We start from the raw sequence: 16,699 nt of genomic DNA on the forward strand, positions 1-16,699 counted from the left end.
CTCTCTCTCTCTCTCTCTCTCCCCCCCTCTCATATATATACAAAAACCTCTCAGTTATTAAATTTGAGCCCAGAGTTGTTTAGGTTCAAAACTGGTGTGTTCCCCTCGCTTTCTCAGCTTGTCATTGCTCAGCTCAACCCATTTTCTCCTCCCTAATAGTTGTGGAGAGAATCTCTTATGGGGTAAGAAAGGCTTAAAGAGACGAGGGTGGGCACAGTCTATGCCAGCAAAAATGGGGCTATTGGTTAAGGTCTAAAGTCAACCTTTCTGTGAGGCACCAAGATAAACTCTCAGCTTCTCTGTGACTTAAGTATGATTTCTGGGAGCGACAATTGCTCAGCTTGGGGTAGTTGCTTCATTTTGTTTGCCAAACAGATCAGCATGTTACTTTTCCATCCAGAGCACTTGTAACTCATGACATAGGATGCCTGTGGAATGCAAAGCATCAAGGAAGCCAGAGGCAACAGCCCCATCTCTGCCCCTGCTGTGGGATGCTCCACAGAGCCGTGACCTTAGCCGGCTGCTTGAGCATTTTCTCGCTTGGCCAGACAATGAATCGGCAGAAGGACAAACTCGAGGACACAGTATTATGGCCGCTTCCCCAGACCTGAAGGCGAGTCTTTTCAGAGCTGGAGAGCCCTTTAGGGGTCGCTGAGCCCAGCTCTCTTGTTCTTGGTTTCCAGATGAAGGATCTGACAGCTCATTTTCTACCAGCGTCCCAATGAGCTTCTTTGTTGGCAGAGTACTCTCCGTGTCATGTGTCTTCCCTTTTGTCCCTTTTCCTGACTATATTGTAGCACAGTCAATAGATGAAAGCCTCCCAGGCTTCACTCTTCTCTGCAACCCAGAGAAAGTTTCTCAGAGTCTGAGCTTGGCTTGAACCGTGTCCTGTCCTGAGGCATGCTGGGCCTCATGTCATCTGCTCACTGCCTGCCACCCCTTCCACACCCATGTTCCCTCCCTTGGCAAATGTGTTTCCCCAGTCACTCCTGTGTCCAGCTTTTCTATAACTCTTTCCACAACTTTTTGGGCAAAATGGTTGTTCCTTCATCCATAACCTTCCTGACTTGTACATTCACATACTCTTTCATGTTGTCATAGTCTGTTTTGTTTTTTGAGACAGGGTTTCTCTGTATTGCTCTGGTTGTCCTGAATCTCAGTCTATAGATTAGGCTGGCCTCCAACTCAGTAATCCACCTGCCTCTGACTCCCGAGCGCCAGGATTAAAGCTTGTGTTTATTCATAATCATATTCTTGATCACTACCAACACTGTCATCTTCATTACCACCATAACCCTCTTCTTCATTATCATCACTGTCATTGTCACTGTCATTATCACCATATTCATCACCATCATCATGATTATGGCCACTTACGTCATCACATCATCTTCATCATTAGCATCATTACATCATCTTTACAATCACCATCATATTCATCACCATCGATCGTCATGATCATAATTAACCATCGCCATCATCATCACCTTCATATTCATTACCTCCATCAAGATCATAATTAACCATCACCATCATTTCATCATCATCATCATTGCCACCATCATCATGATCACAGTCATTTTTGTCATCACCACCATCATTATCATCATCTTCTTCACAGTCATCACCATCATCATCATCACCACGATCATCTCCATCACCGTCATTGTCAATATTAATGCTATCATCATTATTATTGTCAATGAGATTCACTTAGAACTTACTCTTTGACTTACAGGATGCAAAAAACAAAACAAAACACAGTATACTTGATTTTTTTTCTTAAAAAAATTTATCATGCTTAAATCATTATTTTTTTCTAACTGTCCATGAAGTACCTGTTTGGTTTTTTTCCTGAAAAATTCCAGAAGGGCAGTCCCTATAGTGTCTCAATCTATGACTAAACCTATGGCCTCCACACAGCCTCACTGTGCACATATCTTGCAGTGAGTATAGTCACTATATGAGCGAGTTCTCCTAACACTCGAATTAAATAGACACAATGACTCCCTCGAGTTTATATCTGGTGACCCTGAGTCTTAAGGAGGGAGAACTGCCCTCAGCGAGGAGGCAGGGATTGGAACTCTATGTCATACTCCACATTCCCACTCCTACACATCTCTGCTTCTGAAGGCCAGAATGAACCTTTTCTTCCCTCTCTCTCAGTCACTGAAAGCTCCTGCACACATTCCAGGAGAGCAGAAACTTCCTTGCGGCTTCTGAGAGACTGTGTGACAATTGTAATCAGCGGTTGTATTAGCCTGCTTCGCCCGCCACCTCCAGAATTAGCAGAAAAGGCCGACTTGAGCTTTCACTGTGCAGCTCTGCTAATGAAGGGATCCTCATAATTACACACTCAGTGCAAGGCTGAGACACAAAACATTGTAGTATTTAAACACAGTTCTGCATGAGAGCCCAGGCTGCATGGGTGCGGGGTGGACGGGGATAGCCGTGTGTAGATGGCACTCTGTGGAGAATGCCTTCTTTTTGTCATCCAGTCACCCAAGCCCATTCATTGCCTGCAGAAGTCCTAGATCTCTTTTGACTGCTGTGTATTCCAGGAATCCTGATTCAGTGATTTCATATGACTCTACCAGGCCAGAGAGAGCAGCTCGGCAGACTCCAGTCAACTCCATTCTCTGGCTGACTTGCCTGAAGCACCTTTCAATCTCCTGCCTCAACCCTGAAGACAGGTGTTGAATCCCAAACCACCTATCCTTGGTGACACGGGGCTCACAGCATTTGCACCCCATTTCCCTGGTGAGCCACTACTCAGTAGAATCCTGTGTGAGGGAGACCTTATGGGAGGAGCCATTCTCAGGCAAGGACAGCCTGTGCCTGTGTTTGCATTGGTCTTACTGTAGTAGACCAGCAATTGTAGTATATGCTAACTGCCAATCTTGTGGCTTCCAGATCCACACCTCGTGCCCAGGGATGGATGCAGGCGCCTGGTCTGGGAGGATGATGCCCTGTGTAGCTTTCATCCCTAGGTAGGATCTGATTCTGTTGGTCCTTTACAGCTCAGCTTAGAGGCCAGCCACAACCTCTTTCCCTCCCTCCCACTCAGAAGTTTGCTTCCTTCATTTCCTAAGGTACTTCCTGGTGGAAGTATATCATGAGCTTGCGTCATGGCCATTTCTCCTGAAAGATTGTTGGAAATGAACTGATTTGTGTTCCCCTCGTCTCTTACATGTCACCCATGTGAGGAAGGCCTGCTAGTGAGTGACTGCACATGCAATGTGCTCTTGAGCTCTGATAGTGGGAAGAACGGCATGACGTCTGCTGGATGTCCTCTTCAGGGAAGCACTCAGCTCCCTTGAGAACAAGGCTATGGGGGTAGCTCATGACAACAAGAGTAACTTCATCCTGGATCCATCTGGTACTGACTGAATGTGTCTTATTGCTGAGACTCAGTTTCCCTTTGGTGAAAGGGAGCAGACAGTACAGTCTGGCTTCTGGAGCTGTGGAGGGGCTCAGTGGGAGCACAAAAGCAAGGGGCCAGCATCCTGGCTGAAGCATGGTGTGTGGAAAGCTGCTGCCACTCATGGGATGTATCTCTCTGTGTATGTCTGTGCGTGCACGAGCATATGCAGGTTTGCAGATGCGTGTGTACATGTGAGTGTGTATGAATGATAGAAAGAAATATGGGTTCATAGATAGATAGGCAAACATTTTGTTATTTAGCTTAAGATAGCCTCGAACTCTAGATCGCTCTGCTCCCAGCCTCCAAAGTGCTGGGACTGCAGGCCTGTGCTACTGTGCCCCACTAGACACAAATTTTTCAAGTACCCACTCTGAAGCGAGGGACATAAGGTCAGTTTAAGACCACCTTCTCCAGGAATGTTGACCTCTTCCTCCACTCTACAATCTCATTTTCCTTAAAGAACTCTAGCGCTAACAAAATTAGTTGTTTTTTTTTTCTAAATCAGCTCGTAATTAAGCATGCATATTAGCCTGACTTTTTACTTTATGTGATTTTGAATTCCCCTAACATATAGTTGTTGTCAGAATCTATTAAAGTATTTAATTTCTCTTGTCACCACTCAATTCCCTAAGCAGACATCCAGACAGTGTGCTGTGGTGTTTCTCACAGAAGCACTGAATGTTTAGTTATGGCGATACAGTTTTTAGACGATGTCTCCCTGATAGGTCTAGAGGCTCTAGAGAGACTGCATTGAGTTCAAGCTTAAGGTTGCACCAAGGCAGTAGACAGGTTAAGAGCTGTAGGCATCTTGGGGATCAAGCAGGCCTGCCTGTCATTCAATGAATGTCCTCAGGAAGGGCCTTAGCCCCTCCAAGCATCAGTTTTCTCATCTGCTAAGTGTGACAGTGCCAAGGTGATGGGGTTCATTCATTCTGAGCAGAATTTCAAATGTAGAGAACCTGAGAGAATGCCAGACATGTCCTCAATACAAGACAGCTTATGTAAGGATGTGGAGATACAGAGACCAGGGTCTAGAAGTTCTCTCTCTCCTCTCTCTCTCTCTCTCTCTCTCTCTCTCTCTCTCTCTCCACACACACACACACACACACACACTTCTTCAAGTGGCTGATTTACAAAGATTGTAACTTGACTGTTTTTTGTCACAGCACACATGAATATATGGAGGCTAGAAGCCAGAGATCAATCTATAGGAGCTGGTTAGCTACCCTTTTCTCTTTCCTTTCCTTTCCTTTCCTTTCCTTTCCTTTCCTTTCCTTTCCTTTCCTTTCCTTTCCTTTCCTTTCCTTTCCTTTCCTTTCCTTTCCTNTTCTCCTTTCTCCTTTCTCCTTTCTCCTTTCTCCTTTCTCCTTTCTCCTTTCTCCTTTCTCCTTTCTCCTTTCTCCTTTCTCCTTTCTCCTTTCTTTCTTCTCCTTTCTCCTTTCTTTCTCCTTTCTCCTTTCTTTCTCCTTTCTCCTTTCTCCTTTCTTTCTCCTTTCTCCTTTCCTCCTTTCTCCTTTCTCCTTTCTCCTTTCTTTCTCCTTTCTCCTTTCTCCTCTTTTCTCCTTTCTCCTTTCTCCTTCTTTCTCCTTTCTCCTTTCTTCTCCTTTCCTTTCCTTTCTCCTTTCCTTTCCTTTCCTTTTTCCTTTCTTTTTTTTTCTTTTTTTTAAACACTTTTAAATTTCGTGTGCATGGGTGTTTTGCCTGCAGGCACGTCTATATATGGTGCCTGAGGAAGCTGAAAGAGGCTGTCAGATCCCCTGAGACTACAGTTATATACAGTTGTGACCCTCCATGTGCCTGCTGGGGATCCAACCTAAGTCCTCTGGAAGAGGAACCAGTGCTCTTACTGCTGAGCCATCTCCCCAGTCCTCCCCACTTTTTTTCCTCAGACAAGATCTCTCACTGACCTTAACTGACTAGGTAGGGACTCACCTATCTCTACCTCCCTGGCATAGAAATAGGCATATATCAATGAACTCAACTGTTTATGTAAGCACTATTGCTTGTACTCTGGTCTTCTTCATGCTTGTATAGGGAGCATTTTACCAATGAAGCTATCTTCCCAGGCCTCTTGACATCTTCCTAACACCCATTCTTTCAAATAAATTAATATTTACTGGACTGGATTTGGTGAGTAGTCAAAGGTCTCCATGCCAACAGGAATATGGTGTGGACCTCCTCATTCCCCAAGGTCAGGGGACAAAGTCTTCACCATGAGGTTTCATTACTAACAAGCAGGCACTGGAGTCAGAGCTCACGAGCCTCTTTCTTGGTTGTCATGGCAACAACTAGCAACCTACCCTCACCCTGCCAAACACACACGCCCACATGCTGTAGGGTGGGATGTATAGAAAGTGGTAGTTCAGGGACAACTTCCTGTCCATGGAACTCCATGGCGTTCAGATGAGACATACTGTCAATCAGCAAAGGTACACCTTTTGTCAGGAGGAGGAGTTATAGCTTTTACTGTGCAGACAGACTCCTGGGTGATTATGGGAAGACTCTGAATCTGTTATCAGGGCCTTTACTGGAGAGCGAGTGTGTGTGTGTGTGTGTGTGTGTGTGTGTGTGTGTGTGTGAGAGAGAGAGAGAGAGAGAGAGAGAGAGAGAGAGAGACTTGTATACCTTCTCCAGGTCTCTCCTGCCTTGCTCAGCATTTGAGGAACCCCTGCCAAAGCTGATGCTCGCTGCCCCAGGCTCAGAGCACAGCTTCCCATCCCTGATTAAACAATGAGTTTGTAGCTAGCACATTTTCACCTTTCAAGCCTGCTCTCCCCCATTGCTGTAGACAGCACAGGAGTCAGCCTAAACAGGTTAAATTTTCTTCCTCTCAGTCTTTGGCTTCATGTAGCTTTTAAAAGTCACCTTCTCAGCCTAACACCTGCCAGACAAATCCACAGATGTCCCACCTGCATCCCGGTGAGTCCAGTGTTCCAAGTTGAACATAATTTGTTTCCCAGAACCTGCAGCTCGATATTTTCTTGTTTTTTTGGCAACTTCTCTTGAGCAGTTAGCCAAGCCTCAGAAACACTTCTTCCTTGTCCTCACCCTGGTCTCTGGAGAACAGCTTCAGAGGCAGCCCCACCCTCTTCCATTTGGAGGCCCTGAGTCTGGAGAGACCCTGAGTGAGGTGGTCAGGGCTGTGAGGCAGGATGCTTCAGCTCTGCCTGAGTGCACTCTTGCAGCCAGGGCACATTGGCCATCGCCAGAACCCTTGGTGGTCACGTGTCTTCTTCCCAGGATTCCCAGCTTTCAGATGCAACACTGCTGTACAGACCAGGAGGGACACAATTTGCCGGAAGCCAGTCAAGAATGGGACCAATTATGAGTACAGATCTGCTTGACCCCAGGACTCATCTGGGGCAGGATCTCCCTGCTACATAGCCCAGGCTGGGCTTCAATTTACAGTCCTTTGCCTCTTGAGAGCTAGGATTACACATGCCTGGTTTCAGCATGGGTATGTTAAGACCAGAGTGGTTGGCCTCTTTTCTCTTGACTATATGTTGTCTCCATGATACTAGAGCTAGGAGTATCTGATAAGATGACTTAGTACCTGACTGGGGCTTCATAGAGAGTTCAGCCAACTTGGATTCCACTCTGAAATGTGGGATGCTTTTATTCTTCTCCCTCCTCCCCTCCTCCCTTTCTCCCTCCTCTTCTTCTTCGAGAATGACACACGTATCATATCATTGTACTCAAATCTACTTCTATTCCTTCCCCTCTCCTTCCTCCCTTCCCCTACTCTCTCTTCCTTCCCACTCCCACCCCACTATTTTCTCTGAATTTCGAGTGGTCCTTTTATAAACCTCAGAGTCCACTCAGTGGTGTCTATGTGCACATGGGTGTGGGCCCATCTACTGGAGCATGGGTGTCTCCCAGGGGCTGCATTGCTGAAGTTCAGATGTGTGACTGCCCACTGTAGTCAGCAAACACTATTTCAGTGTAGTCGCCTACTACCTCCACCTCTTACAATCTTTCTGCCCTACTCCTTGATAATCTTGTAGCCTTGAGAGGAGGGGTATGATACACATGTCCCATTTAGAGCTGAATAACCCATAGTCACATTGACCAGCTGTAGAGAGACCATATCTTGCTATATGATCTTGGCAAGATGTCCTTGGAAAAACTACTAGTTAAGGGCTGAACTGTGCCTCACCTTCCAGACATTTTCAGGTTCTAATCCCCAAGACCATGACTGTCCAGGACCTTATAAGGACAATCTTTGCAGAGGAAAAAACAAAAACAAAAACAAGTTAAAAGCTTTGAGATCATCTGGATTTAGAGGACCCTAAATCTAGTGACAGGTGTCCTGATGTATAGATTGGCATTATGGTGACACATACAGAAAGGACTGGGGTGGTATTACCAAGAAACAAACCAGAGCCATCCAAAGCTGCTTCTCTCCAAATGATCAGAAGAGCTGTGGCCACATAATTTGTACTCTGGGTCCAGAACCAGGAGGAGATCCACTTCTGTGACTTTGTGACCCCCTGCCCTTCACCTCCCATCTGTTGGTGACCGGAAACGGCAGCTCTTAGAAGTGACCAGCAGGCCTCAGTATCCTCCTCTCTGGAATGGATGGTCATAGAGGGTTATTCTGCAATAATGTAGAAACAGTTTCAACAGGGCCTGGTGCACAGTGAGCCCTGCATGAAAGTCAGGTGCACAGAACTATTCTAGAATATTCCCAGATGATACCTTGGAAACAACTTACCCCAGGCACACCTGCTAGCTGCTGCCACCATCGCCGCCTCCATTCCCCGACTGGTAAACTGTTTAACTTCAGATCCTGAGCACTGTAGGGTGGCACATGCCCTGCAAGCCAGGGACAAGTGGACAGCCTAGAGCCGTTTGTGTCCTTGCAAGGCTGGTGACTAAGTGCTGGCCCATCTCCAGCCCAAGATGATGAGCCTGTCACAGTGGGTTTCACAAAACATCTGTTCTCAGGAACAAGCTGGTTGTCTCAGGCCAGCTCTAGAGAAAACAGTACAGTATGTTTTTCCTACACACAGGCTTGATGCGTTCACTGAAGCCCAATGTTTCTACAAGTGACCCACTTCTTAAGTGGCTGGAGCCCATCAAAATCTTTGCAAGCACTGAGGACACGAAGACAGCCTAGGAAGTTTCCTTTGTTGCCACAGACCTGAGACCTGAGAAAACACTGACTGTGGCTTACAGGAACGCGGTTGGGGGAACACTGTTAGCACTGTCTCTAAAACTGGTTCCTTTAACGGCTGTGCCTGATTCCACAAGGGAGTCAGGACTGTGGACTTCATACATATGGATGGCAGGCATGGCTGAATGATAACCTGCAATTTGTCTGCCAGTGCTAATCGACTTTGGTTGGTTACTGAGCATTTGACTAGGCTACACTATGCCAGTGCACACACCGATGATCCCCAGGATCTGAACGGAGCTTTGCTGGATTTGATTCAATTCCAGCTTGAGATAAGACCGCATAAAGTAGATAAAGTAGAGTGTCTCATGTGAGATGGGCAGACCATGCCTTGGCATAAGACAGAGAGAAGACCAGAGGAAGATGCAAACAGAAGAAAAGTGAATGCTGTTGTCATGGTCTGAGATGTAGAGGAGTGGCCTGGACCCAGGAACAGAGGCTCCCAGGGATAGGACAGGGCATGAGAAGAGGGGGGGTCCTCTGTACCTTGGGCACTGGGTCTGCCCCAGCATCTGTTATCTTCCCAGGGCAGTTTACTTGAACCATGGCAGCTGTGTGCTATGCCCTTTGGGAGTCAGGCCTCAACTGCTTGGGAGTCAGGGGACCTGGAATGGGTCCTGCTTTACCCAGGTCCCCTGCTGACTTGTACCTGTTGTGGCTGTGAGCCATCAGTTCCTCTCCAGTTGTGTCACCAGGAGACCACTGCCCTGTATCTCTGCTCTCATTTCCCTCTCCAGTTCTCAGTATTCTGTGTTCTACCTGGACACGGTATCTTTCTCTTCCTGGGCAGTCTGTTGCTGTGATCCCTACATGCATAGGGGAGGGGTCAGACCTATCCTGGCTGACAGGTAAGATTCCCAAGGTCAACTGTGAATGGTGCAGAGGGATTTGCGTACAACATAACATTTGACACCCTGAAATCTGCTCTCCATTGCGGGGAAAGGCTCTGGGCACAGGGAGTTCCACATTCAACACGCTTGTTCTGTATGCAGACAAGGGCTGAACTTCGGAGAAGGAGCTTGACTTGCCCAGGGTGGCTTGGCATATAGGTTTCAGGGCTGCGACAGCATCCTCAGCTCTCCCATGGGCCACAATCAGCTCTTCGCAGAGAGCATCTGATTTGAGGTCATCTCCAGCCCTCTGGATGGAGCAAGGGGCTCAGTCTAGGACAGTGGCTTGATACACATTCCTTAGGATATATACATATTTCAAATATATACATTACTTAGGCCTGTCTCTTTGCAAATATATACATATTTCAGACACGAACACACTTCTGGAGCACAGAGGGATAATTTCAGGACTCTGCAGATCTGCTCTGAGCCTTTTCTGCCTGTAACATGAAATAGATGTGGAAACGGATTATAAAACAGCCAGAGATGCCCGTGTCGTGTTGCCATGCTAATTTTCTTCCTGCTATCTGTGACTCTGTACTCACCCAATGACAACTAATGTCATCGGCCATGGCCTGCAGGCCCTGCCTTGGGGGCTTTGTACATGGTCCTACCAAGTCCTACATCAACTCTCTCAGTCAGGGATTACCAGTCCCTCTCTATGGGTGGGAACTAAGGTACGGGAAAATTAGAGGTTAGCCCAAGGTCACACAGCTCATGAGCACTGGAGCAGGCTGAGCACTGGCCCAGCTATGCCAGTATGGGAATAGCAAATTAACTGACCAATGGCAAAAGGTTTGCTCTGTCCTAGGCATCGAAGTGTGGATGTCTTCAGTCTTCTCCCCAGCCCCATGACTCTACAGGTGAGGACAAACAGGCTTAGAGAGGCAAGGTGAATTTTCCAGGCGCCCCACACCCAGAGCCCAGACTAAGAGGCAAGGTGGGTGAAAGTAGCTTTGGGAGATAACTCCAAATGCCTGACTCTAAGAAAACTGCTTAGGAGACTTCTAATTTTTCTCATCAGATTAAGGTGCTTGCTGCCAAGCCTGACAACCTGAGTTCTAGTCCCAGGATCCACATGGTGAGAGGAGAGAAGCAGTTTATACAAGTTGTCCTCTCAGCTTCACACATAACACCCTACACACACACACACACACAAAGTAAGCAGATGAAAATTTAATTTGAATTGTTTTTCAAAGAAGGGGCTGTTTGTTTGTTTGTTTGTTTGTTTGAATTTGTAAACCAAGGCCGGGGAGTGCAGCTTAGCACCAGGGTGCTTTGCGGAACATGAGTGGTGTCCTGGCTTCAATCCCCAGGACCTCAACAATAAATTAACATTTGACGCACTCCGTTTGACAGAGAACGTCCCTTTTGACTCATTTAAATTAAATTTTGCCAAATTTCGTGATGTCAGAGAGATTCTTTGTTGTGTAGCCATCAGTGCCACCGACTTCCAGAGACTTTCCTCTTTCAAAATAGAGACACAAGTCTCTGCTTCCCCTCCCTGCAGCCCCTGTGCCACCTTCTTGGGACTTCCCTCCACAGACGAGTGAGTATTTGCTGTATTTCACTTAGTACAGTGCCCTTGGGGTTCTCTATGTGCAGCCTGCGTCAGAATGTCCTTCTGCTTGGAGACTGATGGACATTCCACGAGGCTACACTGGCCCATCATTGTCTATGTAGGATAAAGAATGTCTTTGAGAACATGTGTATACTTGGGAAAGTCACTGGTAAATTGGTCAGCTTCTTTCCAGAACCCAAGCCTCTAGTGTGCATGCATGCGTGTGTGTGTGTGTGTGTGTGTGTGTGTGTGTGTGTGTGTGTGTGTGTTGGAGGGGGTATCTCTACTCACCTGGTGGCTAGATACTAGAGAAACCAATTTTCCCCATGCCCTCATAATATGAGATGGCCAAGTAAGTCCTCTCCCCTGTTCTCTCTTGTCCCCTCAGGTTCCCATGACACCCCCACCTTCTGTCACCACGGAGAGACACCTGAACTCTCATGATGTCTTTGTCTGGCCACTATGCACATCCTCTTCCAAAACATTCTTCCTATCACATCCAAGGAACACAGCCCACCCTGTCACCTCTGACTTTACCCTACCCACTAATCACTCCATCATGCCTACCAAAAATGTGTTCAGTTGACTCCTTTTTAGTCTGATGTCCCCTGAGCACTTTGCTGGCACCCTGCTTCCTCAGAACCTCAGGGACTTCTCCTCCCTCTGTTTTCAACGGTGTACTCTCATTCCTTGGGGCTCATGGGGATGTGAGCCAGGACCAGTGATGGGGAGCCTCAAGCCCGAGTTGTCCAAATCCCTTATGAAAAAAAAATGGTGTGATATTTGCAGAGAACCTGCTCACATCCTCCTGAATATATGGGGTCCTCTCCAGATCCCAATATCAAATGGAATGCAGATGCTATAGAGAGAATTGATGCACACTATTGTTTAGGAAACTGCTGCAAGCAAGCGGATGTCTGCACATGGTCAGTACGGATACAGCATTCCCTAGTGTTTCCACTGTGTGGTTGGTTGCACGGCGAGATGCCGAACCTGGGAGTGCGAGGCTGACTGCTCAGTTCTACACCTTCATTTCATTTCTCATCCATCTCCATACTTCACCTCCTCACCCTCTATAGAGAATACCAGTTCCCAGAGCAAGGTTTGATGGTGTTCTGTGCCTACCTGCTTCTCAGATTCCACACACAGGAGCACTCATAAGCCCCTGTGCAGAATGTAGCTCTGTGTGCATGACCAGCACATGGACTAACCGTCTGAGACTGCAAGCAAGCCCCCAGGTAAGTGTTTTCTTTTATTAAATGTCTTGGTCATGGTGTCTCTTCACAGTAAGTAAGATACTGGGTGCAAGGGGTCGGGGAGGGGAATCTTGGGATCATGAGATCTGAGGAGAGCCTGCTTCCTCTCCTTTTAGAAGCCACCTAGAAGTCTTCCCATCATTTGTCTCCTCTGGGAACTGGACCGATCAGTGTCAGTCCCAGAGAGAATTCCTGTCCTTTCTTGTCTTATCCATCACATTTTGGCAGCTTGCCCTTGGAGCACAGAAAACAGCCAAGTCCACTCTCTTCCCAGAGTCCACTCTATTTATAATCATCACGTCACGAGGTTGAGAACATCAAGGACCTTGGGATCCAGCTGTGCCCATTGCTTGTTTTTTTCTGCCTGAAAACACAGGTTCAGAGATGCTGCCTGCCTGTTCATCTCACAAAGCTTCGGAGGAATCCCACTCTTTCCTTAATATAGAACCTCTCTTCTCTCTGGTGGGGACTTAAAGAAGGCTGGAGTTTTAGTCTAAATTCTCATCCTGGCCGATGGAATCACTGAAGAGAAACTCACTGGGGCCTGAACTCTTTCCAGTCAGCAGCATCCAGGTGGTTTTAGATGTTTGAGTCTCCGTGGAGTACCTTCTCTACCTCCCACACAGAGGAAGCAGATGAGACCCCCAATTCTCTTGCTCTCACTGTCCTCTAGAGAAAAACCATCAGCAGAGGGGTGACAGCAATCTGTCTCACTTTCTGCTACAGTAGAAGTGATGGCCGTTTGTGTGGGCACAGGAGCTCTGTACACTGTAGACTTATGTGGGTGGGTGAGCGGCACCAATGATGGGGTGAGGCTGAGCAGGGAGCTGAGGTTGTGGGAGAGCCAGGAAGGCAGGTAAGGGGCAGCCTGATTGGAAGGGGACTCTGGTCCCTATCTTTTGGCAAGGGAGCCATGAGTCTTCTACAACCTCCAACCAACAAATGCAAAAGTTCATTCCCAGAGGAAATCATTACTCCTAATTATTATTATTAGACATAATGACTAATTAGTAAAAATAGCTACCATTTACACAGTGCCAACTTATGCTTGCTTCTTAATGTGCATTTTTTCCCTCTATTTTATTCTTTCAGGCTTATTTTCTATCTTCCTAATTATAAAGTCAATATGTGCTCAAGGAAAAAAGATATCAAAAAGATCCCAAAAAGAAGAAACAAAAGGGGCAAAATATTCAGCATTTGGATCATGGTAAAATATTGGAGGAATCGTTAGCATGCTGCTTGCTTCTCAGACTTCCTGTTCCATTCTTCCTCGTGTGTGTGTGTGTGTGTGTGTGTGTGTGTGTGTGTGTGTGTGTGTGACAGAGAGAGAGAGAGAGAGAGAGAGAGAGAGAGAGAGAGAGGCAGGCAGGCAGACATTTAAAGTAAATGATAAGCCTGAGGATCCACAGTCATGGGTCAGGAAAATGGGTGAACAGGGATTCTTATCCAGGCCTTTCCTTTTCTTCCAAGTTCACATCCCTCTGCCTACACCAAGGGTAAATTGGGGATTTATTCGTCTGGAGGTATAGTCTTGATACGTAGCCCAGGCTAGCCTCCCAAGTGCTAGGATTACAGGGATTGTGCCACCGCCCATGGCTTATTTGGGGATGGCTTTCATTGCCTTTTGTTGCACTCCCTGTCCAGTTCCCTGTTCCACACCCTGATATGGCAGTAAAGAGACTATCAGCCCCACTATGTGCACTTGACTAGTCAGTACCTGACTATGGAAATCGAGGAACCCTTATGCTTCCATGAAGACATTCTGTCAGAAACTGGAGGAATTCTGTGTTTTCTGTCCATATAGATATCTGGAAAGCTGAAAGCAGAAAGCACAAGGAACTCTTTTTTTGCAGGCTGCTTTGCATGAGGCAGTTAAAGTAAGTTCTACAGAGATCCTGTGGAGTGGCTCAGAGGACATCCATGGGGGCCCAGCCTGCATTGGGGCCCAGAGGGACTGGGGTGGGAGCTTCCTGCCAAATGTTTGAACAGAACCAAAGGCACTCAGTGTCTTTATTACACAGTCAGAGAAATTGGTGAGGTGGCTTATGTGACAAGTGCTGTCACATAAGGGGATACAAAATAAGCATCACAGTGTCCCTTCCTAATGGGAGCTCACAGTGGAGCAGAAAGGGTCTCAGAAGAGCTGTAAGCTCTCACCATAAGCTAAGGTGCAGTCAGAGAGGAAGCGGGGGAGAGGGGTTAAGCTCACACACTAAGACCAGAGATAAACAAACCCCTCTCAAGATCAGATCTCTACAAATTGCTCCACATGAGGATACAGGTGAGAGAAAAGTCACAGTCAGGATGGGGAGGGGCCAACAACTGTTTAAAGGTTTTGCTTCTAACTAAAGTTCTATGTTCATGGAAATACAATCATAAAGACAAAGGCGGAAGCCAAGCTGTCTCTTCTCTTTATCTCCCATTTCTTAAGTTTAGTAGCAGTGAGCTGGCGTGCTTGCTCCCTCGATGGCTCTTAGGCTCTTCCAGACAGTAAAGGCTGTCAGAAGAAAATGCTAGAATGTGTTTTATTTCCCTGTAGATAGTGTTCCTCTAAAAGCTCACTGTGTGTTTGTATATGCATGTGTATATGTGTTTGTGTAGAAGCCTGTGGGCACATGTACTTGTGCTTGCATGTGTGTGTGTGTATGCCTGTGTATGTGTGTGAACATATTTGGCATATTTGTATGGGTGTGTGTGTATGCATGTGTTTGTGTGTGAATGTGTTTTTGTATGTGTGGATGTATGTTTGTGTGTCTGTGTGTATTTTTATGTGAGTATGCTGTTCCATTGTCTAAAACTTCAGTTACCTCTAAGTAGATAAAAGAAGGGTTGTTGAATTCTGTCCCTGAGACCTATAGGAGAAACAGACTGCTGGGAAAGCAGGGAATACTGGGGAAGCAGGGAATGCTGGGAATACAAAGGGCACAGGGATCCAGGCTAGGCCAGTGCTGAAGATATAACGGTATTTCCTGTGCCACCAGTAGGACACATGTGCACCTTCCTTCTGACCCCTCTGAGGACAGTTCCACAGCCCACCCTGTCCTCCCTCACTGTGCTTTCCTGAAGCCTCAACCACCTCCCCTTCCCTCCCCTCCCTTCCCCTGCCCTCCCCTCTCCTCCCCTGCCCTCCACTGCCCTGCCCTGCCCTGCCCTGCCCTCCCCTCCCCTGCCCTCCACTGCCCTCCACTGCCCTGCCCTGCCCTGCCCTGCCCTGCCCTCCACTGCCCTGCCCTCCACTGCCCTCCCCTGCCCTCCCCCACTGTCTTCCTTTTCCTCTCCACTTGCCAGTCCCTCTGCCTAACTGTTCTGAACAGCAGTGACTTCACACATGTCCCAGTGTGGAAGGACAAATGCCTGCAGAGGAAGACCGGCAGGTACTTTAAGTGAGTGGTCTGGGGCTGATAGGGCAACTGCAGAGAATCCCCTTTGCCCTGAAGCAGGAAGAAGCACCCAAATTCACTGGTAGAGGAGCCTTCTTCACACTGTACTGGGATGGGAGGGTCTCAAGGCGGTGGCTGCCCCAAACTAAAGGGACCGCATGTGAAAAGGCTCAGAGGCTGTAGCTGTGGGTCACAGCCAGCCTCGCCAGGCTCTAGGGCTCCTCCTTCCCGTTCCTTAGAAAAGGAGTTTTATGAAGCAAATGTCAACTCAGTGCCCACTCAGCAGCTTTCTTCTCGACATATTAATTGAATGTGACCTGGCAATCTAGAAGAGGTTGGACGGTTTAATGGAGCCTCAATATCGAGGATGTGGCACAGACACAGAAGAGGCTCCCTTGAGAGTCCAGGATGCCCAAGCACTGCTCACAGGCTGTGTGCTTAGGGTAGTTTACCTAGAAATGATTACAATAATAATAATAAATCCCGAGTTGCTACTTCTCTTTTAGGCTCATGTCAGCTCTGTGAGGCAAGACCAGAGGAAGAACATCTCTCTGTGCTACACTTGAAGCCAGAGCCCAGCCTACCCTACTCTGCTTTGCTCCACTCTGCAGACCCAAATTGGCTCACTTCTTTCCTCCCTCAGGTGCTCAGCCTCATCGGCAGGACTCAGGACCCCCACCACTTCCGCAATAAGCCCCGAATAACCTTTGCAGCTTCTGCTCCTCACCAGCCTCCCTTCCCCTCCTTCCTCCTTCCCATTCTCTGTTACCACCATCCTCATCATCCTGAGCAAGAAATGCTTGGAGACTCGGAGCGGCAGGGAGGGTGGCAGAGAATGGGGTAGAGGTGGGAGTCAGGAGGCTGTGCTCTGTGACCCTGCAAGGACTGTGTCCGTGGGGTCTGACACATGGGTGTTGTACTGGCTATTTTTGTGTCAACTTGACACAGCTGGAGTTATCACAGAGAAAGGAGCTTCAGTTGAGGAAATGCCTCCATGAGATCCAACTGT

General features: G+C 47.5%; 1 protein-coding gene and 1 long non-coding RNA gene across 3 annotated transcripts in view; one reads left to right on the forward strand and one right to left on the reverse strand.

The window, feature by feature from the left end:
* Positions 1-16,699, reverse strand: part of Ttll11 (tubulin tyrosine ligase like 11) — a 233,650-nt gene that overhangs the window by 53,581 nt on the left and 163,370 nt on the right. Inside the window, exon 7 of one of the 2 annotated variants that reach the window (XM_021156572.2) lies at positions 14,028-14,126. The exons of the other annotated variant lie outside the window; for it this stretch is intronic. Within the exon in view, the coding sequence (XP_021012231.2) occupies positions 14,028-14,126 (99 nt within the window). The remainder of the gene's footprint in view (positions 1-14,027; positions 14,127-16,699) is intronic. 2 annotated transcript variants of the gene reach the window in all.
* The window catches only part of LOC110290089, a 7,213-nt gene continuing 6,109 nt past the window's right edge, over positions 15,596-16,699 (forward strand). The window contains exon 1 of the long non-coding RNA XR_002377398.1: positions 15,596-15,693. This is a non-coding gene — a long non-coding RNA (uncharacterized LOC110290089). The remainder of the gene's footprint in view (positions 15,694-16,699) is intronic.

The sequence above is a fragment of the Mus caroli genome, chromosome 2 (genome assembly GCF_900094665.2).
Source record: "Mus caroli chromosome 2, CAROLI_EIJ_v1.1, whole genome shotgun sequence".
NCBI classification, from domain to species: Eukaryota; Metazoa; Chordata; class Mammalia; order Rodentia; family Muridae; genus Mus; species Mus caroli.